At 39.7% G+C, this 27,103-nt stretch overlaps 1 protein-coding gene across 1 annotated transcript; it reads left to right on the top strand.

Moving 5' to 3' along the window:
- On the top strand, positions 1-26,742 carry LOC149777708 (steroid 17-alpha-hydroxylase/17,20 lyase-like). Its single transcript, XM_089938759.1, has 7 exons — positions 1-197; positions 2,759-2,965; positions 3,979-4,117; positions 5,661-5,874; positions 9,920-9,971; positions 23,352-23,479; positions 24,571-26,742. Exons 1-7 carry the CDS (start codon positions 33-35, stop codon positions 24,776-24,778), a joined length of 1,113 nt encoding a protein of 370 aa, XP_089794885.1. The 5' UTR covers positions 1-32; the 3' UTR covers positions 24,779-26,742.
- Positions 26,743-27,103: the final 361 nt, after the last annotated feature.

The raw sequence follows: 27,103 nt of genomic DNA, 5'->3' as shown, positions 1-27,103 counted from the left end.
ACGGACACACAACAACTGAATTAAAAAAGATCATGTACGAAGGTCTGAGCACGCACTGCCAAGGCGCCCCGCAGTTTGAGACCATGGCACAGAAGGAACTGGAAAAGATGATTAAGAATGTAGCAGATCAAAAAGGAAGAGATTTCAACCCAAGCGAGTTTGTGTCCATCTCTCTGACCAACATCGTACCGATTCTGGTGAACAGTCCGTCTCTCTTTGTTTTTCTGACCTTCTTTACGCATAGAACGTATACAGAGATGCCAATTGTTTCTGATTTTGGGAAAACTTGGGCTTGAATACTGTCTTTAGCATAGGTTTTCTATATGGACATAATTAGTGAGAAACGTACTTCAATACTACTAGCATAGTTGTTGTTGTTGTTGTTGTTTAACGCCATTTTCAGCACACGATAGGCTATACATGGCGGCCAGTATTAATGGTGGAGGAAGAACCTGGGATATCCCCAGAAAGAACCACCGACCCTCGAGACGCTACTGGCAAGCTTTCTCACATACCCAAATTGGCCGAATCCGAGACTTGAACCCACGCAGACAGAGGTGAGATGGCAGTGATCTGTAACGGAGAGTGCTTTAGACCACTCGGCCACTCGGGGCCCCACTACTAGCATAGACGGATACAGTTAATTTAAGATTTCAATATAGAAACAATAGCAAAAGGCCATTGGATTAGACTGATAATATGTGAGACATGACGGCGATGTAATAGAAACAATACCAAAAGACCATTAGATAAGATTGATACTATGTGAGACGTGAAAGCAATGATATTGACAAAAGATCACGATAATTCGCAATGAAAACTAAGGTATATGTTTAACACGTTGCGAAACTGATATAGGGTTTCTAGGGGATCAATGTACTCTCGGTAGATTTGTGATTTGGGACATTGATGGCTTGATGCATTGTGACACATGATGGGCCATACTTGGCGGCCAATATATTTGTGGCAGGAAAAGCCCGGAAAACTCGAGAAGACCGATGATGCAATATGAAGTTAAAGGAATGCATTATCATTGGTGTACAATGGTCGATCCAAGACTCGAAGCAGCGCGAATAGAGCTGATATGGAAGAGATCAATAATGACGAGCACTTTAAATCATTTGGCCTCCCAATGCTTCGTATTCTCAATGGAGCGTAAACGTTATTGTATGTGTCTAGGCAGGTTTAGTATCGTAGGAGGACACAGTATGACTATACAAGTTTTTATTCCATAATTTAAATAACGTACTGCGTAATCCAGACTATCTGCCAAGATTTAAACAAGTTAATTGATGCCTGCATGCCCGACATGCTCTGCAGTGACATTACATCATGGAACCAGAGGTCTCATTATGATTTTATATATAGACCAAAACTGTCTAGTATTTGAGTGTCCAGGTTATTGAATATAGACAAGAATGTGACAAGTGACAGTACAGAAATATAAACTGAAGGTCCTGGGTAGTTGGATACTCCTTGTAATGTACGGCACTGCTATGACATCAAACTGAACCTTAACGACTTTAGGCAATCCTTGCTTCATTGTAATATGCAGCTTATCGAAAATTCACAAGAGAATATAATTCAATATTTTCACTCAGAAATTGAACATTGTCGTTATCTTTTCATAGTAAAGTAATTACTAAAGATGAACCTTGTGCGAAATAGGCTTGGTACTGCAGTGGCTGCAACAGGTATCATGGAGAATGATATAATTTTCTGAATTATTAAATATGTTAACAGTAAAGATTTCCTTTGCTAAGTTAGGTGTTTTTGTTAGATTTTGCTGTAAAACAGACTACCTGTTGCCTATTCAATAGGTGATTGGATTGACTGTATCTTCTATGCTGATTCATCCAGTGTTATTTGATCTTGCGGTAATATTGAAAAATGTACATGTCTGGTGTCATGTTTGCACTAGGCAAGTAGTGATTTCATTCAACTTACAACAGGGCATTGACAGAACATTTGTAAAATAAAACAATATTTATTTTGACCATTAGAGACTAAGTTTAAGGCACAAAGTTTCTTTTTTAACTTTCAATCCAGGATTACGTTAGGATCAAATTTATAGCGCAATTTTTCCATGGTTCTTTCAAGTGTTGACATTAAAATCTTTGACAGACGAATCTCCATTTTAGAGCGCGCTGAGCTTAAAATTCTATCTTCAGGTGGAATCGGATAAAGCAGCTGTACCGGTTATATAAATTGTCTAATAAAAAGCTCATTTGTAGCTAAACATTTGATTACCTGAACATTTGGTTAACGAAATATTTTGTTAACTAAATATTTGATAAACTAAACATTTGGCAAGCTTTATATCAATCTCCAGCATTTAAAACACTTGGTTATATTCTTTACATTTTATGACATTTAGACGTATTTGTACATATGTTTGCGTATATATTCGCATAAAATACGTATATACGTACATGATTATAGGCATAGATGTAATACACAAACAAATCATTATGATGTTAATAGATATTATATTCTACATACCAGCCTAATTTTTATTCCATTTAGAGAATTCTTATTAAGCATATTTCTTTTGAAGCTAGGATGAATCTTTTAAGGTTGAACGTTTTTCTTTTACTTTCAATCCAGGGTTTCGTTAGTGTAAAATGTTTAACGCAATAGTTGCATGTTTCTATTAATTGTTGACATTTAAAACTTGGAACCAGATAGGGAATTTACATTGAATCCTATGATGTGATTGTTTTTGTGCATAATCAACATGATTGAAATGTATATCCAGTTTTCCGGCTCCGTGATGGACGAAAAAGATGTAGAGGTGATATTGGAATACAACAGGGCCCTCATGGGGTCAGTCGAAGCAGCGAACGATACTATGCTTTGGATGTTCCCGTTTTTACGCTTTTTGCCGGTGGAAGTCGGGCGGAGATACAGACGCACGATGCAAGCTAAAGAAGAACTACTGAAAACATTCTTCCAATCGAACAAGGTGCTTAGAATGTGTTTGGTTTTTATTTCCTCTGGTCAAAGGACAAGCAAGGTTATGGTATAAACCTTCGTTCTGTCACTCATTTCCAGTCGTCCGCCAATCGGTAAATACGTTTTTCGAACACTATGGCGGTATAATTTCTATTTAAACTTCGATCAAATTTTATTTACCTACGGCAAGGATTTTATGGGAACAAAAATTAAAATGTACCCATTTATCACACGCGATTGGATTTTTGTAATCCAGCAGGTGTTACAAATTCTTGAACGTTAAATCAACTCGATGATGTAAGAATGTCTCTTACTATTACCGTTGTTCCTTCTACCCTCGTGATTTTGGTTCTACGTACCATTGGAATTAAACTTGGGAATTAAATATAGGCTTTTTCGTTCCGTACATTATTAAGAAGATATTGCTCATGTTTATTTCATATGTGTTATTGATGATTGTATAAATCAAGTCATGACACAAAAGGCTTTGTTTGTAGCAGTATATTAGTCATATCGTCATAAATGGTCTTTGAGAGTGACATTGCTTTAGAATTAACTCAAATATCAAAACAATCACTCTTATTTTCTTGGTTGCTGGTAATTTGTCTTTAGTTGGTTTTTGCAGACTATAGTTCACATTTCTAGTTAAATATAAAAGAGGACTGTAAAGGCTTTCATCCTGTCATTGATCACGGATGCCTTCTGAATCAAGCGATAAAACATCATACCGTCCTTGTTTTGTTGCTGCGTGGACAACGTGAATCTAAAAAATATGAGATGTAATCAGACTGTTTATATTGTGAACTGTGCCTCATTTGAAGTCATACATTAATAAAATTAAATAAGATAATATATAATAAACGGCATTGCTCTTACTTGTACACATTTGTAAGTGTCGTTTTCTTGCATTCAGATTTATCGTCTACTTCAGGTCATATATTCTTAGACGAGTATATCACTTCAATGTGTTAGAAAAATACTTGTTCATATCAATAAATACGCACTCTTTAAACATTTTAAAAGGAAACATATGAAGCTGGTCGGGAGCGTGGACTGGTTGACGTCCTCTTGAAGCTCCAATCGCAAGCACAGCTTAATGGAGAAACACAATGGCTGACAGACTCCCATAGCAAGGCTATCATCCAGGATGTAATATTTGGTGGTAATGTTCTCAAAGTTTACCGTTCAAAGGATTTTTTTAAAGACAAAACGGGTGGTAAAATAAAATGGATTCTTAACTAGAACTCAAACATTGGGGGACATCACTCTTTTACAGTTTCAGAACAAGTTCCATTTTGGAGAATGAACCGGCCTACAAATTTCAAAGTCCCCTGATCAATATCAGCATGTGTGGCTTTCTTGGTGGTAGGTGGTGAGCCTGATTACAATACAGGAACACTTCATACTCAAATCAAACTTGATTTGTAGGTGTTGCTGGCAGGCTTGGGCCTGGTTGACATGCACGCAAAGTCAACATAACAACAGGGCCGTTAAAATGTGGAACATCAATAGCAAAACAACAGGGCCGTTACAATGTGGAACATCAACGTCCAGTTCCTTGTGTAAATTGAGATTTAACCTACTTAAAACGATGAAACATTGTCCTCTCAATGTATGCGTTTGAATGTGAGATTGTATGTTTTGCAAAAATAGCAACAATACTTTAAAATGTTATTGTATAAAATAGGTTCTTGTTGGTGAAATCACAATATATGTAAGGTAATCGAGCATTGCTAGAAAAAGGCCATTTTTTATCAACGTGTTTGGTCCTTTTACCGGTTACTATTCTTGAAAATGAAACTAATCTTATTTCTCTTCTTCATGAAACCGGGAACAATGAAGAGATCGACTTGTTGCTAATCATTAATTCCACTTTTCTAAATCTCTGTAATAGGCCATGCATACCATTGGTTATGAAGTAAATTGTTTCTAAAAATGCATTTCTACAGGCGTCTACAAATTTTCCAAAGAAATATTTGTGTATCCGTGATTAACCCCAGCACCATCTTTTTCTTTTGGAATGGAGAAGATTAGTATATTTTTGTTAAAAACAAATTAACTGTTAGCCTAACCTAATGCATCTGAAAACTGCGTGTTCTCATTAATACAGTTAGTAATATACTTGTATGAAAGAAAAACATTATTGGCGATCACTTATGTACTGGCATAAACGAGAGTACGGGTTATGGATAAATTGGATACTATACAAAATTTAAACAAAAGATAGATATCGCATCTAGCAATCATAACCGAAGGTATCGGCTTTGTATTGGAGTTGCTTCAACGAAATGAACGGGAGCAAAGGTTCCCAAAAATGTTTTAATATTTATATTTGCTTATTGTCTGTCTTGAGAGTCGACGTGGACTCTAATACAAGGGTTGCTGGTTCAATACCCGACCATGCCAGAATTAGTCGGCTCCGGCGTAGTCTCCTTGTGAAAAGCATTCAGCTCTCATTTCTCAGTATGACATGGTCAATAATGTGTTGAAATTGCCACTAATAAAGAACCAATCAACCAAACACTGGTAGGGCAAGTTCTATGAATACGTTTAGGTTATCATTAAATTATCCCCTTTTCCCTTTATCGAGGTCTTTTATACTTGCTTAGGTGCAGGAATATTTCTTAATCTGTTATCACGTACAATTTTGAACAAACAAATACTGTTTTCAGAAAGTTCTAATCGGGGAAGTCACATCTTTTCAGGAATTGGTAGCGTCACAAATAGCACCCTCGGCATTCTCGTTGTCCTTCTTCATAACCACGAGTGTGCAGACAAGATATATCAAGAAATCGTCAAAGTGGTTGGCTTGGACAGATATCCCAGTCTTCAAGACAGACCTGCCATGTCCTACACAGAGGCAGTAATACTGGAGGCACTACGCTACATCACACCTGTGCCTATATCCGCTCCTCATCGGTATGTACTTTGGTTTTCTTTAGTCACGGGTCCTCTATTGGTACCTTATCATACTTTTGGAATAAATGGTGTTGGTTGATTTGTGGTGTCAAAGCAACACTTTGAACAACATATTGTGCTGAGACATGTAGTTTGAAGTGCGTTGCCCAAGGACACCCAACTCTGTGTGTGTGTGTGTGTGTGTGTGTGTGTGTGTGTGTATGTGTGTTTTGTGTGTGTATGATTTGGATTTTTAACGTAGCTTTAACAATTTTTCAGTCATATCGATATGATATCTGTAGTGTGTCAGTTTTTAGTGATTTCTGGCACTGGGCCATCATTCCGAAAAAATGTAGCATGATGTCCTACCCAGTCACATTATCCTGACCCCAGGGCGACCAGTCCTAACACTAACCTCTTAATGCGTAGCGCCAAGCGAGAGAGCTGTGTATAATTCTGCCGAGGATCGAACTCGCGACCTTCTGCATCAGAGGCGGACGCTCTAATCACTAGACCACTGGAGCGGTGACACCAGACTGGAGAGGATCCAGAATGATCCGATGGTGGGAATCGAACCTGTACCGTTCTGCTAGGAGTATCATGTATCAACCACCGCGCTTCCGCAGCTCGATGCGGATTAAAAAGCTTGCCCACAACAAGCTGTTCTGCCATCATGTTCAAGAAAAATTACTTTAGTTTCCGTAGGAAGTAATTGCCTTTCAACCTAAATCAAACAACAAAACAGATAAATACGTTGTATGCTACTGTGCAATTGTAGACCAAAGAAATGTTGGGAAAAATAAAACGGTTAAGACATTTATATACTCTAAACCTTGTTTCGGACTAATTTGTTCATGACCTTCCCAATAGTCGAAATGGCGAGAAAGAAGAAACAACACATGCTACCTTGCAAGAAAAATATGATGCCACAGTCATTGCATTCGTAAAAGAGACCATTAAAAATGGAGGATTATGTTCTATTGAAACACACTAATTGACAAGCGCTAATATTGACACTTGGAATTGATATTGTATATCGGGGTAGACAAGCAATTCCTTAACTAGAAGCTACAGTCAAGGCACATTGGCTGTAGCAGGATTGACCTGATAGGATGCTTGGAGCAAATGACAACACAACTCAATGTGATGAAAGATGGAAGTTTATGAAATGAAGTAATAAATATATGTGTATACTCTACAAGATTCGTTGATTCTTTCACGCTCTATACATAAGACTCATTCAATTAATTTACACAATCATTCACAAATGGGAACACATAAGTGTGATTCTTATATTTAAAATGAAGGTGAGATTCATACAATCTCGTGTAATGAAAGTGAGATCCAAATAATCTCAGGTAATGAAAGTTACTCAAATTGTACATCAGTTGAAACAACACCATCAATTGAAACAAATATATTCAATTGCAGTCAACAAAACAATTGTACCAAACAGATGATTTTTGACTCAGTTATTTGTACAGCCCGTATAGTTCACAGCCACGTATGACACATAAATACTTGTAAAACTTGCAAAGGAAACATTGTGACCTGGCTCACGTGTCCATTCTCACACCACACAGTTCTCCTGCATTCTTGGGTTGGCCCACACTTGTATTGGCCACACACACCCTTCATGGATCCACCATGCTCAGAAGTTTACAAATCAGCAGTTCCGTTCTTGTATGGCCTTGATGGTCACACCTACTTATATCCCCATACAGACGGCCAGACCGACAGCCTGTTATACCCGCACATACATACGCACAAACAGCTGCATTAAACCAAACTGTTCATAATAACAGGTACGGAATTAAAATCAGTAGAAACATGCTACTAAATTAAGCTCTTAGTAGCAACTTGTAACATTTCAAACGTTCACACCGTTTCAAATACTCGTAGTGGTAAAGGCAACATTTCACGCTACGACATTAAAACTTAATATGCTTCATATACGAAATTTAAAAAAACATGTAACACTTAACCCTATCGCTGTAAAACAATAATGTATCACGTACCCGTATGGCTGTAGAACAATAATGTAACATGTACCCCTATGCCTGTAGACCAAAAATGGAGAACTTCACTCTTTGACAAGATCCAAAAGACCAATGTGTCAATTATAAAAGAAACTTGCATTAAATCTACAGGAGAATTAGTATTAGTAAGGATAAAATACCAGTGTATACCATGCTTTTGTGTATCTCGCCGCAGGTGGTCTACGACGAGATACATGCTAGTTCAGTCGCTTAACTAGAAAAACAATTATCCACCCTATGTAATGTTGTGCCCATGTACGACAAAAATAATCAAATCGCTCTAAAGCGAAACCAAGTTATGTATTGCCTTATTCTGCGACATTCGCCCACGTTGTCTATAACTGATTCCCACCAACTCAACAATGTTTTCCATTTGCATATAACGTCTGCCAATAAGGAAGACAAACCCTTCTATTAAAACTCCTACTCCATGTCAGTCAAGATAATGCTTAAAAATGTATATGCTAAAATTATTGAAAGTTGCAACAAAAATACCAGGATAAAATGTATAAAATAGGTGAAATGGAGAGGTAATAAAAACACTTCTTTACAAAAGGGCACGTTGAAATGGAGAATTAATAAAATACTTTTTTACAAACGGGTACATTGATATCGAAAATTAATGAGAATACTTCTTTACAAACCAGCACATTGAAATGGACAGTTAATAAAATACTTCTCAAGATATATACTTTGACGGAAGAGAAATCGGTGCATCCAACTTGATGGCAAGGATAGACATCTTGAAAATATGGTCATCTGTGCTCGTTGTTAGTGGATAGTAGTATTGACAGGTTTTCACATAATTGTTTATACCTATACGTTGTTGGTCTTAAATGCAGTTGATGCCAATGCGAACCCTCAGAACCTGACAAATATCATAGCAGATACTTCTCGAGAACGAATACTCATACTGACGTTGAACAAACTAAAAATTAGAACAATTCAGAGTTACTTCTGTAATAAAATTACCCTGATTAATAAGTATTCAATCAATCCCAATATGCTAAGAGAGATTTAGTGTATTATTCCAAATTCAAATACAGTCGGCTCCACTTAAATGCATATCGCTTACTTGCATATATCGCTTAAGTGTATAGCGAAAGTATGGACCCATTTTATATTGTAAATATACTTGAATTCCGCTTAAATGCATACTCCGTTTATATGCATAGCTTGTGTCCTGTCCGGAGGCTATGCATCTAAACGGAGTTGACTGTATTAACAATACGCTAACGTAGTTATGTGTTTCAGCGGTATACAGCTTTGTTTTTATTGTAATGTTACTGCATATGGACACGAGTGTGCTAGTGTGAAAAATATTGCAAAAGTACGAGTGCTCAATTAATGTTTGCATTTTAATTTTAATAGAGCTTGGAGTGTGATGGTGTGAAAAATATTGTAAAAGTACAAGTGCTCAATTAATATTGGAATTTTAATTTTAATAGAGCTTGGAGTGTGTGATGTGAAGAATTTTTAAAATTTAATATTTTTAGTTTTGTTATCTATGATGCGAGACAGTGAAGCACACAAACATAACTTTGTCAGCTCTCTCATTTTCGTTTGAAACCATTATACTCCATTACTGCATATATCGCTCAAATTTTTACTGCAGTAGAATTCTAATCTAGAAGGTTATACGGTACTGACATATCGAGAACTGTCACTCGCCAATTAAAATTCAATTTATTGACAGTCATTAAGAAGTACTATTGCTAGATTGCAAGTATTCTCAAGACTAGTCTTGACTGTTCTAGAATTTGGTACGCCGATTCGTTATCAATATAGAGTCCATCGATCAGTTTTACTTTTACGATGTACATGTACTCACTTTCTTTCTGTATCTTTTTGATAAAAAGGAATCACATGTTAGTGGTAGTATTTGTAAATGTTTAGATTACAATTATATGTGCTAAAGTAGTTAAACAATTCAAACAATGGATGCCGCGATATTGCAGAAAGATCTATGTAATTTGGATATGGCTTTTAAGTTTGTACAATTTGGTTTCTTTCCTTTTTGTTTTTAGCGCCATGGAAGATGTAGAACTTGAAGGATATACCATACCTAAAGAAGCAAAGGTAACAAATGAAATATTTTGAAGGCAATGTTATTGGGAATCTGGTATTTGGTAAAGATCAAATAACGACGCCGCATAATCTGAACAGAACTGTACATTTATTAACATTTGAAATGTTACATTTGTGTTGATGATAATGAAAACAAAGTGTAAATATTTACGGTAAGCAAGCTGATCACTTGATAAATACGCAGATAAGAACTAACATATGAAATCCAGAACAGTGTTATATCTTTTTCGTTCTCCGCGTTGTTCGCTTGTAGAAAGGTACATATTGGCAGTGCCAACAGCCTAATTACAATGCAATCAGAATTAAGCAGGCCAATAACTATTTGTGTAGGTACCTTGCGAAATAGTAATCTAGATAACTTGTCAACTACCAGACTAATTTAATGTCTCAGATTAAAGATCTCCATTGACTAATTACTAACTGAGACGGAAGAGAGAGAGAGAGAGAGAGAGAGAGAGAGAAAGAGAAAGAGAGATACAGACAGACAGAGAGACAGACAGAGAGAGAGAGAGAGAGAAGGAGAGAGAGAGAACATTATTGATCCAGCTCATTGTAAAATGATTAATCCTGAATGTAACACGAAAAAAAATTTCCGTATTGATATAGAAACTTAACTAAATCACCACAATGTGTGTGCTTCACCATGGCGTGCAGCGCCCTGTGTAGTCTGGATATCGTGTTGTTTCTGCACGAATGCAGCTGAGTTATAATTATTTACATAATGAGTGGATCTTTTGTTCCTGATGGTGGAAGGGGGACGAGCCTCCGGCTAAATGGGATGTTGCGTTTGTTAATGATGACCCTTGTGGGATGGCTGGGGTTGTGAATGCAGATTCTGGCTGCATATCATAATGGTAACTCTACTCTTCTTAATATTTAAGAGGTTAAGCCTGTTAGAATATATAGTTCTTCTTTAGAGGTATTTTGGAGTGTGCCTGTACATATGCGCAGATCTGTAGCTTGAATTATGTCAAAGCGTTTGATAATGGATGGTTTGACGGATGCGTAGACCGGACATCCATAATAAAGTTTGGATCTAATTAAGGCCCTGTAGAGCGTTACTAATGTGTCTCGGTCTGCGCCCCATTGCAAACCTTTGATGTTTTTTCCGGAGATTAATGTCTCCATTACATTTTAGTACTATTTCGGTGATATGATGATTCCATGAGAGGTGCTGGTCGAAATACATACCCAACACTTCTGCGACTTTTTCAAATTGGATTAGTTCTCATTGAATGTATAAGGTTGGGGTTGTATAATGTGCGATTTACGGGGGGAGGATAGTACTCCATTTGATTTTTCTTTTGATAGTTTGAAATACCAATTTGTCAGCCCATTTGCCAATGTTAGTTAAATTGACTTGCAGTTCAGTAATTATCTGTTGGCTGCGTGGGTTGCCAGCTTTCTATATGCCACTGTCGTCAGCAAATTGTGATAATATCAATTTTACTGAGGTCAACAGAGCGTTCTATATTGTTTATCATGATATTAAATAGATTATAGGGGGCTCTAGATAGAGTAGTACGTTTCTTGTCTGGCAGCTGCATTCTCTGAATGGACGGACACACTGGTCCGCATCCATCTCCCAAATCTCTCACGTCTGCCTCCAAGAAGGAATTATTCCTGGCATACCCACGTACATCGCTTCAGCTGGCAGGCCAAACGACGTCATGGGGGGGGGTGATGTTCACACTGCATCACTAGGCGTATGAACTTCTACAGGGAAGTCACCGGGTAGGGCGGAAGGTCTCTACAGATCAACGGCCGAGTGTTCGGGTCCAAATCGCACCATATGTACTAGTGGATTGCGGCTGTGGTCGACCAGCTATCGATCGAAATAGCAGGGAAGGCAGATCTCTTCAGTCATGGTTGGCCATCTGTCTAGGAGAGGGAAACTCTGATATAAAACCTACGGTCTGCGGACCTCGCTGTCACCGTTATGGCTTGCTGTGGCATGGCAGATGAACTCCAGGTTTAAAGTTTGGGGCCAGTTTGCGCAGACTGCACTCCACCTAAATCTACATTGCTCAGGCATGAAGGAACTGTCTACTGTCTACTGTTTACGTTCGACTCTATCAAGTCCTGCAGCGATGGGAAAAGGGCGAAAACGGCTGCTAAAAGATGTCTCTGGGACCGCAGTCCCATTCCTGCATGAAGAATGGCCTAGAGAAGGTGGTCTAACCAAAGCTCGTCTCCTTACCCCACCCCTCACCCCGTTGGCCTGCCGCTGACAACGGGCATCTTCCAACGCGGTCGGAATTTAACAGAAATAACAAGGCAGGCACCATCTGATTCACATTGTGGCAGAAGACTAAATCTGGCTTGTTGGAACATCAGAACATTGCTAAACTCAACCGATCGCAACAGACCAGAACGACGCTCTGCCTTAATCGCACACGAACTCTCTCGCCTTGTTGTCGACATTGTTGCACTTAGCGAACTTCGCCTTTCAGAAGAGGGAAATTTGAGAGAACTCTGCGCTGGATACATACTGTACTGGTCAGGAAAACCAAAATCTGAAAAACGACTTTCAGGAGTCGGTTTCATGGTCAAGGACACAATCGCCACCAAGTTAACAAACCTTCCCACTGGTCGCAACGACCGCATCATGTTCTTGTGTCACCCATTAGGGAACCAACAACACGCCACACTCTTCAGTGTATATGTTCCAACACTCCAGGCAGATCCTTCTGAAAAAGATAAATTCTACGCTGACCTGCGCATACTTATCATACTTATCAAGAGCGTTTCAGAGAGAGACCAAATATTCATCCTCGGCGATTTCAATGCCAGAGTGGGCCGAGCCTCAGAAGCCTGGAAAGCCGTCCTTGCGAAATATGGCGTTGGTGGCTGCAATGAAGATGGGCGCCTGCTTCTTGAATTTTGCGCAGAATTACAGTTCACCATCACAACCACCGTATGTCAGCAGAAAGACAACAGGAAAACTACATGGATGCATCCTAGATCAAAACACTGGCACCTTATCAATTACATCATAGTACGCCAGAGGGACTTAAAAGATGTCCTTCATACCAGAGTGATGCCCAGTGCAGAGTGCCAAACAGACCATCGTCTTGTCCGATGCAAGCTCGACTTCCACTTCAAGTCAAGGCCCTGGCAACAAGGAGGTACCCCAAAAAGGAAGCTCCAGATCAAAAACCTGGTGTCGGAAGACGTCAAGGCAGATTTTCAAGAGAGCCTGTAGTCTAGGCTTGAGAACTTAATTGTCCGCCAGATCTACCACCGGAAGAGATGTGGAATCACATCAAGGCTGCCACTCTGCAAACCTCAGAAGAAATCCTTGGATTGACCACTAAGAAAAACAAAGACTGGTTTGACGAAAACAGCCAAGAAATCCAAGAACTGCTTGACAAAAGAGATCAGCGTACCAAGCTCATCTCGAACAACCACCCTGTCCACAGAAGAAAGCAGCCTTCGGCCTTATCTGCAGTTCCCTCCAGTGCAGTCTCCGAGACATGCAACATGAATGGTGGAACGAACCCAGCTGTACCCACACTGCAAGAGACTGTAAAAGCCACATAACAAGTGAAGACAGGAAATGCTACATAAAAAGATGGTATCCCAACAGAGATATGGAAGAGAGAAGGCCTAGTATTGCGCACCAAACTCCACGAGTTCTTCGTTTGCTACTGAGAGCAAGGGAAACTTCCACAAGACCTCCGAGATGCAGTCATCATCACCTTGTACAAAAACAAGGGGGAAAAGTCTGACTGCTCAAACTACCGTGGGATAACTCTGCTCTCTATTGCAGGCAAAATCCTTGCTAGAGTGTTGCTAAACAGACTGGTACCCACCATTGCAGAAGAACATGCTCCAGAGAGTCAATGTGGCTTCAGATCCAATAGGGTCACAACTGACATGGTGTTCGTCCTGAGACAGATCCAGGAAAAACGCCGAGCACAAAACAAAGGACTGTACATAACCTTTGTGGACCTGACGAAGGCATTTGATACGGTGAGCAGAACTGGACTGTGGAAAATCCTTGAAAAGCTCGGCTGTCCTCCTAAATTCCTGACCATCCAACTACATGAAGACCAGCCTGGTCAGGTCAGAAACAATAACGACCTGTCACAAACCTTCTCCATTGTAAATGGCATGAAACAGGGCAGCGTTTTAGCCCTCACACTGTTCTCAATCTTTTTTAGCATGATGCTCTAAAAAGCAACACAAGACATTGATGACGAAGAGGGCATCTATATATCCTATTTCGGACTGATGGCAACCTCTTAAACTTAAGGCGACTTCATGCCCACACCAAGATATTGAAAAAACTGATTAGAGAACTTCTCTTTGCAGACGACGACGCACTTGCTGCTCACACGGAAGCTGCCTTACAGCGCGTAACATCCTGCTTTGAAGAAGCTTGCCAGCTCTTTGTTCTTGAGATCAACCTAAAGAAAACTGAGGTACTTCACAAGCCTGCTAACATGGAAGAGTATCGACCACCAAGGATATTCCTTCATCAAACAGAGCTGAACGTAGTCCACCAGTTCACCTACCTGGGCTGTGTGATATCCTTTGATGCCAAGATTGACAAAGAAATAGACAACAGACTGGCCAAGGCAAATAGCGCCTTCTGCGGACTCTATAAACGAGTCTAGCACAACGCCAGTCTCAACAGAGATACAAAGATCAGCGTCTACGGAGCTGTCATACTGACCACGCTCTTATATGGCGCCGAATCCTGGGTCACCGACAGCCTCCGCACCAGCCCTATTGGCTTTGAAAACTGAAGTTCCACACGAATTTGGCCGGATGTTTTAGGTTGGAAATGTCCCTCGTCGCTGTCTTGGTCTGGGATGAAATCAAAGGCCAACAAGGTGTAACCTTCTGGATAATCCTCGTACGTAATCCGTGACTGGTGCTGGTTCCTAATTGTCCCGTGGCTTCATACAGGGACAAGTACTATCTCAAGTAATTTTTCTTCTAGATGGGTGTTTTTGGCTTCTTTTCCGTACGTCAAGAGATTCTCCAGGTACGCTCGGTAAGGTTAAGTGTCCATGCTGCTACTGACAAGTTTGTTATTCAAGTGCGAATCCACTCCACTGAACAAGGAATGAGTGAAATTATTGACGGAAGCTACTTTATATTTGTACTTTATATCAGGACCGTCCGCCGATGCGTCGATCACTTTCACTTTTAAGTTAAAAGTAACTGCTAATCAGATCAATGTAATCTTCGGTCTCTCTTTTGATTTTTAACTCGACGTGAGCTGATCCTGAGTTCTTGACAGAGGAGATGGGATGAAATTCGACCCATTGGGAATTTCTCAACGTCGTCCTTGTGGGTGGCATGGCAAACAGATCTAGTTCCGACTTGGAACAGGCGCAAGACTCTCGGTACATCATTTTTTTTCTCTCCGATTTTTAATAATCAAAAACTTATAAGTCTCGAGCAGTTCTTCTTCTTTTAGTCTTTCTAGCTTTGTCAGTGTGAAGTCCTCTGTGGTGTGTTTTAGTCTTCAATTTCTGCCTTGTCCTTGCTGTGGCGTCAGGGATGCAGGAATGCCTGACTTATCAACATCGAGGTAATTTATAGTAGTTTGTCGTCGACCCCAGATGTCTTTGTCTGTTTGAAACACGACATTTTTGCATGCTATGAAGAAAGTTTCTTTTGGGTTTTGTTTTTCGATGATGACATTTTGGAGAAATTCTTTACCGTGCTTCAACACAGCATCTTTCAAAGCGCGAACCGATGACACAACACACCACAAAGGTTTGGCAGAAAAAGACGATTTGCATTTAAGGCACACGTTCTCCACACCACACCCACAAGGGTTGCTTTTGTAGATCTTGCGGAGAAGAACTGGGTGACGGATTGGTCACTTTGGTAGCGGTAGATAAGCTGGTAAGATATCCTTTCCAACACACTTTAACTTCTTTGACACGTCGTTTTCCCACTTTACGGGTTCTTCGATCAAGAATGCTTTGATAGTCGAGCTCAGATTCTGTGCTGCCATCTGTGGATGTTTATCCAAAATTTCAAAGAAGTTACAATTAAACCTCATGAAAAAATTGTCTGTATCCTTAAATTTCATCAGAAGACGACGAGCCACTTTATCATACTAAAGCTGAACACTTTTTATGCTTTGCTCGTCTTCCTCTTTGGTCAGGCGTTGCAACTCGTGCAAGTAAAATATTCCTTTTAACACCTCCCCGTCCATGTCTTCAAAGTTATAGACGGCAAGATAACGTCCACGCGCTCTCCCAGTGACACGAAACAATTCGGTGGTCCATAAGGTAAGTAACTATTGTCGAAAGTGTCTTTGGTTTTGCCAATGCACACACGATCTTTTGAGAGGCACTAAAACCAGTAATCGTCCTTCCATTGGATTTAATGTTCACTTCTGAGATCTTGTAACTGCAGAGGTCCATTTTATCTTCTTTGTCCTTTTTATCTTGCCTTCATGAGTCCTCCCAGCATTGTTCCCAATATTCCTTTCAGCAAGGGTCCTAACCACATGGACAAAATTGCTAAACGTTGTACCAATATATTTTCCTCTTGACGAATGGGTATTTTCTTCTTGACCATTTGGCGAAGAACGTGTAGATGCTTGGCTAAGCGTTCTTTCTGATATTTCTACAAAGGTATCGTGCCTTTCAAGACATTCAAGCAACATCCATACACAGTATCGACGACGTCTTTGGAGGCTGTTTGAATGAGTTGTTGTCGCATGCATGAGGGAGATTTGGACAGGACAGGCAACATGTCCCAATGTTTGGCTAAACGAGGAGGAAGCACTTTTCTTTTCTTTCTTTCTTACCCAGAGAATGGTGTGTCCATCTTTTAAGGGTTATCTTTGGGCTTTGAAATGTACAAAAAAATAATCTCCAACCTATACCGCAGGTCTCTCTTATACTGCAATGCGTCGCCACTGGTTGTCTTTACGTCGTATTAACTTGATGATGTCGTGGAGGGGTTCGCAACGGACTAAATCGGGATATTCCTTGCTTGGATAAATCCACTAAACTCTGTAACATGCCCGATCTCTCTTGGACTATGACTTTGTACTTAGGTACTTTGTGAGCAGCTGCTACTGCAGCTACAGAGGAGGAGGAGGGTGCCACCGCTTGAGGAGACGTCCTTGGTTTCCGTTGTTTCATCAAATGAGGAAGATCCGGTGTCAAATTGGGTTAGGCAGGCATCACCAAAAACGGAGAAGTGGAAGACCCTGAGACTACTGGAGACGCGGTCACCGTCCTTGCAGGTTGTGGTTTGCAGATGTATGGTTGCTTCCTGGTCGAAGGACCTCTCTAACGGGGAGAAGCTTTCTTCTCGGGTCTGTTCTGGGGAATTTTTTAAGTGGTCTTTTATTTTACTGCTGTTGTGACCTGGTAATGACACCGTTGCTCATTTCTTCTTTCGGGTTCGGTTGTTGTTTTTGGGAGTGACATTTTTCTTGGGGACGACATTGGGGGCATTAGGATCCCATTTTAAGAGGAAACGAATGATGACTCCTCTTAGCAAACCGCTACCTCCAGGTTTGAAAATGATTTGCTTTTTAGTTTGAGGTCGATGCGGCGATGGCCCAGTTGCGTCATGGCTAATTTGTTTATGTCAAAAAAGTGTTTTGTTTTATGAGGAATGTGAAATATACCTTTCAGTATTTAACATGCTGTCCATCGTAAGACTTCTTTGAGGCTGTCTTCTAAGACACGAGCGCGTAGTTGTGGATTTGTTACGCGATTGATGCCTTACAAAGCACGAATCAAATTGATGGGAAGATGAGACTGAATGGACGTTATGTTGACACTGTGTGAGACAAACCCAAAGTGCTTGAGGTTGTTTATAGATTTTTTTCCTAACTCGACGACGGAGACGTGTACCCGACAGGCCCTCTCTCTTGGAATTAGTGGTGAAAATGCATATAATCGTGAGTGGTAGGTTTTAAATCCGCGAGTAAATGGGCATGTGGGATTTGAGTGGCTTCGTCGTGCGCATGAGTCCGTCAAGACGTTCCTAACTGTTGGGTTAAGATTTGCACTTGCCATTTCTCTTCAGGGCTTATAAACAAGACCACGTAATGAGCTTTGAGACTGATGGTGTGATGGGCTTTACTTTGTTGACACAAATGTTGGGTGATGTAAATTATACTGGCATTACGATGATGGTCTTTGCGCGTAAGCCACAGCTTAGTTTCTTCTTCGTTTTCTCCTAACATATCGTCGAAGATGACAAGATGGGTTTGACTGGGGTCAGGCACGATCCCGTCCTTTTCGCCAGGAATGCCTTCCACAAACACGGTGAAATCGCCTTGACATTCTCGCAAGAGACTGTACGCCGTTTGCCACACTTTGTAATATCACAAGATCCGTTGAGGTAGACGATCAATCAAATGATGTTTATGGTCGATGGCCATTGCCAATTTGAGTTTGCAACAAGGATATAAACAATTGTGGACTATTTTAATGAGCAGTTGCATCGGTTACCTTCTTCCCAATCTTTCCCTGAAATACTCTCCAACCGGCGCTGACGAGTAGTCTGGTGAAAGTCGTTCACGGTCCGTTATAAAAAAAAACTGATTTTTAGTGTCACGTTCAGGGTAACAGAGGCCCCATTCGTAAAATAAGCAACCGTTAAACTTGTACACGATTTTTAGGTGTTATAAGTCCCAACCAACCACCAAATACGTTCCGATGCTCCTTTAATCTCCTCCGTTACGTGCATGTTGGATCCATTTGTCTTCATTGTTACACAAATAATGAAGCCAGCGTAGGACTTTGACCGAGTATTGATGTTTAACAAAGTTCTTCGTTTGAGGGCTGATGATAGCCAGAGTGTTTTCGGGCATGAATAGTTGGCGGTATACTAAAGAACACGCTTTGCAATGGTGCAGGCATCTTTCAAAGGATCGATCCCTCAGTGTTCCATGAATAAATCTCAAAATCTTCCACAGCAACGCCGTAAAATGTCCACATCGTAATGATAATACTTTAACATTTCTTCCTGAAAGTCGAAGAGGTCCGAGGCGTGAGTCTGGTACCAGGAGTTGAAAGCTTCTCTTTGTTCGGTACGCATAATGTTGTGGTTGTAGTTGTGAGCCTTGGGCAAAAGGGGTAGAAGGCAATTTTGATTTTCTTCGTTATTGAAAAAGTGCAGAAAATAACCTTTGGTCATTTCTGTCATTCCAAACGTTTTAGGCATTCGACTCAAAGGCATGGCCAAGTAATTCATCAAATCGTTAAACTGCACTTGTGCCACTTGCACGGAATGAGTTTGGGTCCGTTCAAAGTCACTTTCGGTCGTTCGGTACTTTGTTCTGTATAGTATCTCAAAAGAAACTGTCCATCGTATCCCGATAAATTTTGAACCATCACCGTGTCATGACGATGACAATCTCCGTAATATTTTATATACTCTTGGCTCCACGTCTCGTCGATTGGGTCGAAGATCCATTTAGCGAAATCGGCTATCGTGTTCGGTTTCCGAAAGATTTTTTCACGTTCTTCAGGAATCAAGCTGCAGTGATGGAAATGGATAAAGACTGGCTTCTCGTACGCTTGATGAGCAGTAAGTGATTAATAATGTGAATGCTGGTCTCTTGCATTCATTCTAAATCTAAAATGATGATATTTCCTAATTTTGGGTCATCTTCCTTCTCTTGTTTAGAATGGTATTTTCGAATGTAGTTGTTGTTGGTAACAGGTTGGACTGACAAACGTTCGCTGACAAGCAAGGCAATGCACTCGTTCTTGTCCTTCGTCCAGACAGGGTCAAGACCCCAAACATTCCTCACATTTCGATCCACAATGTTTGTGTTGATCTCGATTGTTATAGGCATAGTCTCATTTCTCACAGTAATATCTGTATCCCAGGTGTGGAGCGTTACTGGTAATGACATCGATATGCTCATCACGATAGGCGTGAATGTATTGTCAGTCTTTGAATTATTTCCTCGAAACAACAAATCCGCGCATTTCTTGAGGATGAACCTTTAAGGTGTAGCGTGGAGCTAAGACGTCTTGAAATTTTTGCGTTTCAGGAATAGCAAAGGGTGTGTCTTTGGATAGCTCATCATGTTGTAAGAATAGTTCTGCATCACTTCTTTGTTTGACTCTGTTCGATTTTCGAATGATCTCGCAGACTCTTTTCCTTTCTACCGAGTCGTTCTTGGCGGCATATGTTCGTCCCACCACGACAGCAATGTATAAACACATCTTGTTCTGAGGATTGTTAATTCAGACGAGAATCTTTCTGGTGCTGCGAAGATCGTCTACCAATAACACCATTTTGTGTCCTGTCCCTTGTGGAAGTGAAACGTGGATCATGAGCAGTGTCGCTTTTTCATCGGTGATATGAAACTTGTTGTTGGATTGTTGCACGTGTTGAATCTTGTCGATAACTTTTGAAGGTGTCATATCTCTTGGGCTGCTAAATTCGATCCGAACGGGGGATTTCAAACTATCACGATGAATGGAAAGTCTCAAGCGATCGTTTACTCTGGCGTCACATTTTCGTTTCAGTGTGGTTAACAGAGAATCCCATACATCGGCGATGAACTCTTCTGCTTTCTCCAGCAGTATATTGGACTTGAAATATTTAAACTTCACCGTGTGAGTGTAAGCCATGATTCTAAATTTTCTAGATAACAGCCTTTCCGTCCCTCGAATATAATAGTACTTTTCACGGATTATTGGTGGTGAAGTTTGGTTGAGTGTAGACTCTCTGGGTATGGATTCTGGCTCATTCATGTCATCTTCAAAATCGCTGACATGAATTTGAGTCAAGACTTCAGCTACTGTGCGAGGCGATGAATCCCATTCTGCCTCTTATTTTCTTCTCCTTTCTCGTCGAAATGTTTCATCTTGATGCAAAAGTCAACTGAATATATTTTGAACGCCATGGGCACCTTGATATCTATGTCAGACCAGTGTTTATATAAAGGGCCAGTGTCTTCCCTCTTAGTATTAATTTCACCCTTAAACCGACCAGAGCGATGAAAGAGCCCACACAGATTGAACTTCTCATCAGAGCTTTGCGAGCTGCCATATGAAACGTTTCTTCAGACAAGCCAACGTACTACTCCCCCTCCTTCTGGGATAAAAGTAAAGATACTTGCTATTTCTGTGAGTAGAAAGGGCAGGGCTACAGAGTTTCCAGACTGTCAAAAAAGCAAGACAAGTTCCAGAAGAGACAAAAGTCAAGGTACCTGTTATCATTATCAAGAAAACGGACATTGGTTTTCAGAATGCCCTAACAAACAACAGAAGCAAGAGGAAAAGAGGGGTTCGGAACAGAAAGAAGAGGTATCCTCCCAAAATGAAGAACCCAAACACGTCGAGAAGGAGAAAAAAGAGATGAAAAGAAGACGAGAAGAAAAAGAGGAAGAATAGGATGAGAAAAAAGAGAGTGAACAAAGACACAGAAGAAGTCTATAAACTTTTTGAAGTGTTGTGTTGTGAATTGGATTGTAAAATTTGTACCAGAATAGACCAGAACTAAAACGTAAGCGTCTCTTGGTTTTGATTGTTTAGAATATGGGCCTAGACCTTCACTCACACATTCACAATTGTACATCATGGAGCGAGAAAAGGATTTTGAGTTGTAATTGATTTTGGCAAAATGAATAATATCTCTTTTTGATTGAAGTGGGTGGCCCTGAAAAGAACCGTTGGGTATTTAACAAACAAACTCAGGTAGGTAATCTACTTTAACTGCCTTAAGCTTTTTCCACAGTCAAGACCAACTTCTGGACTTGCTTCTGTGAATGATTCAGCAGAAATTACTAGAGGTGGTATCTCAGGCGTGTTAACAGGATTGGACTGTTTGGCTCGTTAAGGTCATTTTATCTTGGGTCGTAATAAAGAAGTATGATAGATTTGTTTCAGGCTCCTTAACTCTGCCAAAATATCTAAGAGTATCGTCACCATTTGACTTTCACTGTCCTCTGTTTCTCTTAGACCGTGTTTCTTCTCTTTCACTGTCCTCTGTTTCTCTTAGACCGTGTTTCTTCTCTGCTGTTCTTCCTGTCGTTTCATTCTTTCCTCTTTTACTTCTCGCTAATGCCGTTGAAGGAGAAATGCTTGTTCTTCTTCTTTCAGCTGATGTAAAAACATTCTTAAATTCTTATTTCTGCCTCTGTTTAAAACCCTTGACTTGTGGTAAAAAAGGAGACGGTGGCAAAGATACTGGCATCGGAACAAATTTATGCGAAGAAGAAAGAAAACCGACTAAATACCAATTAAAATCGGTCTCTTTTGAAGCAAGTCTGTGTTGCCTTTATTAGCCGATGCTGTATCATCGCTTCTCGTCTTCATGGCCAGTGCACCCCTAACATCGTCTTCTTAGGTACCGTCATGTTTGAAAACTATCGCATGGATCACAGAGCAAAGACGCTAGCACATCTATGCAGGGAATTTGACATCACAGGCAACTCTCTTCGGATTGGAAGACAGACTCAACACTGTGACTGAATTTTGTAACGGATGTTTGGATTGGTGAAAACAAACACTCAATCCGTTTGGATTCGTACTTACACTATATATAAGGGCAGTTCATTTCATTCCCTTCACCTGTTCTGTTCACAAGATGTTGACTAATGTTGAAGCATCTACTTTGGTATCGTTGATGCTGTTCCGTATGACTTACCCATGTATGTCAAATCATCCGGATCACCGATACGGTCGTTTGGAAAAGAAATATGTATCTGGAGAGCCAATGTTGTTTGAATAGAGTCCTCATCTACGGTCCAGATGTCAGAAGAAGTTTGAGGTAGACAAGAAGAAGACCCATACGATGTCCTCTATGTTAACAAAATAATATTAACATAAAAACCAAAGGCCTTTTTCAGGGCCACTCATATGCATCGAAAAAATTTGCTTTCTTGTTTTAATTTTGTTTAGTCTGTTGTATAGATCTCTGTATAATATATAGATGGTCATTCATGTCTGTATTTTGTGTTATATATGTCTATGTCCCGCCAGTCCCGTTCCCGCCAAGCGTTCTATGTATTTTTCCCGCTGTTTGGTCAAATTGATTTCAGCCTCTTGCTACATTGTTACCGATCTTCTGTACCGTGACGTCACCTCACCTGTTCCATTGCTATTGTCCATATACAGTCACTATACTTTCTGTCCCTAAACAGGCCCATTATTTCCATGGTAAAGTCCCATTGTCCCCAAAGTGCCGGTACTCTATTTCCCATGTTAAATTCCCATTGTCCCTAATCATGCCCATGACCTTTTCGACGGAGATTTCCATTTTCCCTAAACAGCCTTCTATTACTACTGACCTATATATTATCCTTGACTTAGAGAAATACCTAATGTTAAATACTATATACTATAGCGATGTCATCCAAATTTGTTTTCTTTCATGCGTATTTGAGTACGATTTGTCTTGGTTTCCTAGATAATGATCAACATCTGGACGATTCATCATGATGCATCGATATGGGGCGACCCCTGGGTATTCCGGCCTGAACGTTTCCTTGACGACAACGGTAAACTCTTGCCGGCAGAACATACTCTGAGACAATCGTAAGTTTAGGCTAATCAACACTTAGCGACAGCTCCACGCCTAGGATTCTGATTTTATATAATCTTCTGGCTTTAAGACAATCGTAAGTGTAGATTAATCGACCCTTAGCAATAGCTCCACGCCTAGGATTCAGAAATTATATAATCTACAGGCTCGAAGACAATCGTACGTGTAGATTAATTGACACTTAGCAACAGCTCCACTCCTAGGATTATCGTATTATATAATCTACATGCTCTAAGACAATCGTTAAGTGTAGACTAATTGACACTTAGCAACAGCTACACGCCTAGGATTCTGGTTTTATATAATCTTCTGGCTTTAAGAGAATCGTAAGTTTAGATTAGTCGACACTTAGCAACAGCTCCACTCCTAGGATTATCGTATTATATAATTTACAAGCTCTAAGACAATCGTAAGTGTAGGTTAATCGACACTTAGCAACAGCTCCACGCCTAGGATTCTGGTTTTATATAATCTTTTGGCTTTAAGACTATCGTAAGTGCAGGTTAATCGACTCTTAGCAACAGCTCCACGCCTAGGATTCTGGTTTTATATAATCTTCTGGCTCTAAGACAATCTTAAGTGTAGACTAATCGACATTTAATAACAGTGCCATGCAAACGATTGCTTAAAGGTAATCTCTCAAACCCTTTTCTGAATTTCGCTTTAGTAATTATTCTCTATGCAAAGAACACATGCCGACGATAGAGTATTATCCTTAGATATTCAAGAGTGTATGGGAACAGGAATTACTTTTAATTCGTGAGGTGTAAATATACAGCACTTTGAACAGATGAGCGTATCTATAAGCTGACTGGCAAATTTGTATCATTATCGTCTTCTCTACATCTTTAAATACTTTAAGTTACAAACTTGCTTTAATCTACCTTTTATAACGATGAAAGCAAAAACTGTAAATCGCAGCACAAACAAAGCTATACTCCATTAGCTCCAGGAACCGTAAAAACAACGTAAAAAAAGTTTTCCATTAACATTGAGAGTATATTTTAGGCAATCACCAATTATATTATGTTTCCGTGTGTTTCAAGTTAGAAAATACTTTAATTTTCATTCGTCCTAATTTTAGACTGATGAATTTTGGAGCCGGACCAAGGAGTTGTGTCGGTGAAGACCTGGCGAGCTCACGGATATTCCTCTACCTGACTACACTTGTACAGAAATTTGACCTACTTCAGCCGGAAGTAGGAAATGGAATTTCGGACGACCCTCGGGCCTTCCTTCCCGGTGGTGTATTGCGACCTCCTGATTACATGATGCGAGCAGTTGCCAGATAAAATTAATAGTCTTCAAGATACCTTGCTTGATTTTGTTTATAAACTATATATTTTTGTCTGTATGTTTATATATCTGCATGTACAAATGTAAAGTCAAACGTTAAATGTATGCTCTCTATGAGACTGACCCGTCAAAAAAAATGATAATATTAGATGCTGACATACTATCAAAAGTAGAAAGAAATATTCAATTGTATACCCGCCTATTGCATGAAAAAGGATAATTTGTTACCTGTCAAGCTTATTAATGACAATAATTCTTTTTCTTTTTGTAGGAGTTGTTTGCAAAAAAATTATAAAATCTTGTTTAAAAAATAAATGTTATTAAAGGTGCCGCAAAAAATAATGGCATAAAGTTTTAATCGTTCAATTTAAAAAGTACTTTTTATTGTAGAATTGTTTTAAAACATACAATTTTGCTTGTGGTTTTGAGAGAGTGTGTGTACGGCACCCCGGGTATACATATTGCAAAAATTCGCGTGAGCTGTATTACATGTATGTAGATGTTTGAGTTTCATGTTATGTCAATTTTGTGTTACGACAACTTTATCGAAAGGCTTCCGTATAAACATCAACATGGCGTACACTTTCATGAAGGTTGAATATAATAAAATAATTGGTTAGCCGTTAGTAAAGTGTGCATAAAATGCAAGATACAGGTAAACATACCACATCTGTTAAAGATAGGGACAAACAACATGTTGCGTATCAAAAGCAGTCATTCATGAAATGTGTCAAGCTTTTATTTGGTAGAAAAACATGAATATGGAGTAGAAATAGGCAGACGAAGACAACGAATGGCCAGTATTAACTCTAAACACATACTCAATATAGCATTTAAAAGTGCTATTTATTAAACTCGTTGCATATTTTGTAAAGATCCATATACATGTAACATTTCGTTTGTTCCACTGAGAAATACAAGAAAATTTGAATACTTCCTCTCCCAGGAGCCGGTCAATCATCGGGGTTCCGTGCAAAATGTAAGAAATGTGGATACTTTTTGGTCACCTATCAACATGAGCAACACTGGATCCCACTGAGGAAAGAAGCAAATGTATGTAAGTGGTGGCACACATAAAGACCATCCTTTATCAAACAAACTGCACCCGATTAATAGCTGGCGGTTCTTTGAACCTCATGAAATGTATATATCATGTTTCTGTATAGTTATATGTTCTCAAATTTGTTAATTATTCTTTGTGATTACACTTACTCTATTCCCATGCCAGTATTAGTTTTGAAAAGTCATACAGAAAGTATATGTGTTTGGAGTCTAAATTTGTTCAAAGCAGATTGGAGCTCGCAAGTAATCAAATGTCTTCATCTGAAATGACGTGAAGGGAGGAGACTTGGCCCTAAACCTTTCTTGACTTTTTAAAAGTTGTTACCTTATTCCAAGCATTCACATAATACAACAATCTTAGTTTTATGGATTAATCCAATACCAAACTGTTCCTTACACATCAAAAGTCAAATCCTCTTATATCGATCAGCAACTGTTAGAATGTTCCTATACTTATTTCTGACAGTGACATGCTGTAAAATTAATTGCAAGCAAGAAAGAAGTGGCCAATTATGCCCAAGAGTTGTGATCCTGAATTCAAACGTCTAGGGACAAATGTAACTTTTAAATCTTTGTTAGTGACAGTGCTATAAGAAGAACCCGGCACCGAGGACAACCACTCCCTTCAGGACAGGACTGTCATAGACATTCCTGAAAGACCATTCCGGGAGAGCCCATTTGTGACTGTACCCAATGTAGAGACTTTAAGAACATTACACACTGTACATATGACACCTTGGTTACCAAAAACATGTTGTACAGTGACTTGTTTGTATCCCACTTTGATCGTTTCAATGTATTTACTATTTCTGTACTTAACCATTTGGCTTTTATGTACTTTTGTCTTTTCGCGTTGTTGCATTTTAAGAAATAAACGTGCCCGGAAAAAGGATAAAAACTCTTGTCTTGTCTGTTTTCGGGACAAAAGGGACATTCCCTGCACTATGGCTACCTCTACTGTCTCTGCTCCCTCCTCCTTTACTTTCAAAGTGGCATAAAGCCTCCTGCGAGAAAGTCAAGGCGATTTCATCGTGTTTGTGGAAGGCACTCCTAGCAAAAACCACTCGTTCGTGTCTGACCCCAGTCAAGCTCATCTGGTCATTTTCGACGACATGTTAGGAGAAGACGAAGAAGATATTAAAATGTCGTTTACGCGCAAAGGGCATCATCATAATGTCAGTGTCATTCACATTACCCATATTTTGTTTCAACAAAGTACAGCCCATCGCACCATCAGTCTCAATGTTCATTACGTGGTC

Source organism: Sinohyriopsis cumingii, chromosome 17, assembly GCF_028554795.1.
Source record: "Sinohyriopsis cumingii isolate HCF-2022 chromosome 17, ASM2855479v2, whole genome shotgun sequence".
Taxonomy (NCBI): domain Eukaryota; kingdom Metazoa; phylum Mollusca; class Bivalvia; order Unionida; family Unionidae; genus Sinohyriopsis; species Sinohyriopsis cumingii.
Note: the sequence above shows the minus strand (reverse complement) of the source record. Positions and strands in the feature narration are given on the sequence as shown.

Bases quoted from the DNA above. Each gene is read 5' to 3' on its own strand.
- LOC149777708 (XM_089938759.1), top strand. From the start codon at position 33: ATGTACGAAGGTCTGAGCACGCACTGCCAAGGCGCCCCGCAGTTTGAG. The intron at 2,966-3,978 runs GTGCTTAGAATG...ACATTTTAAAAG, and splicing joins CATTCTTCCAATCGAACAAG to GAAACATATGAAGCTGGTCG. The intron at 4,118-5,660 runs GTAATGTTCTCA...ACATCTTTTCAG, and splicing joins CCAGGATGTAATATTTGGTG to GAATTGGTAGCGTCACAAAT.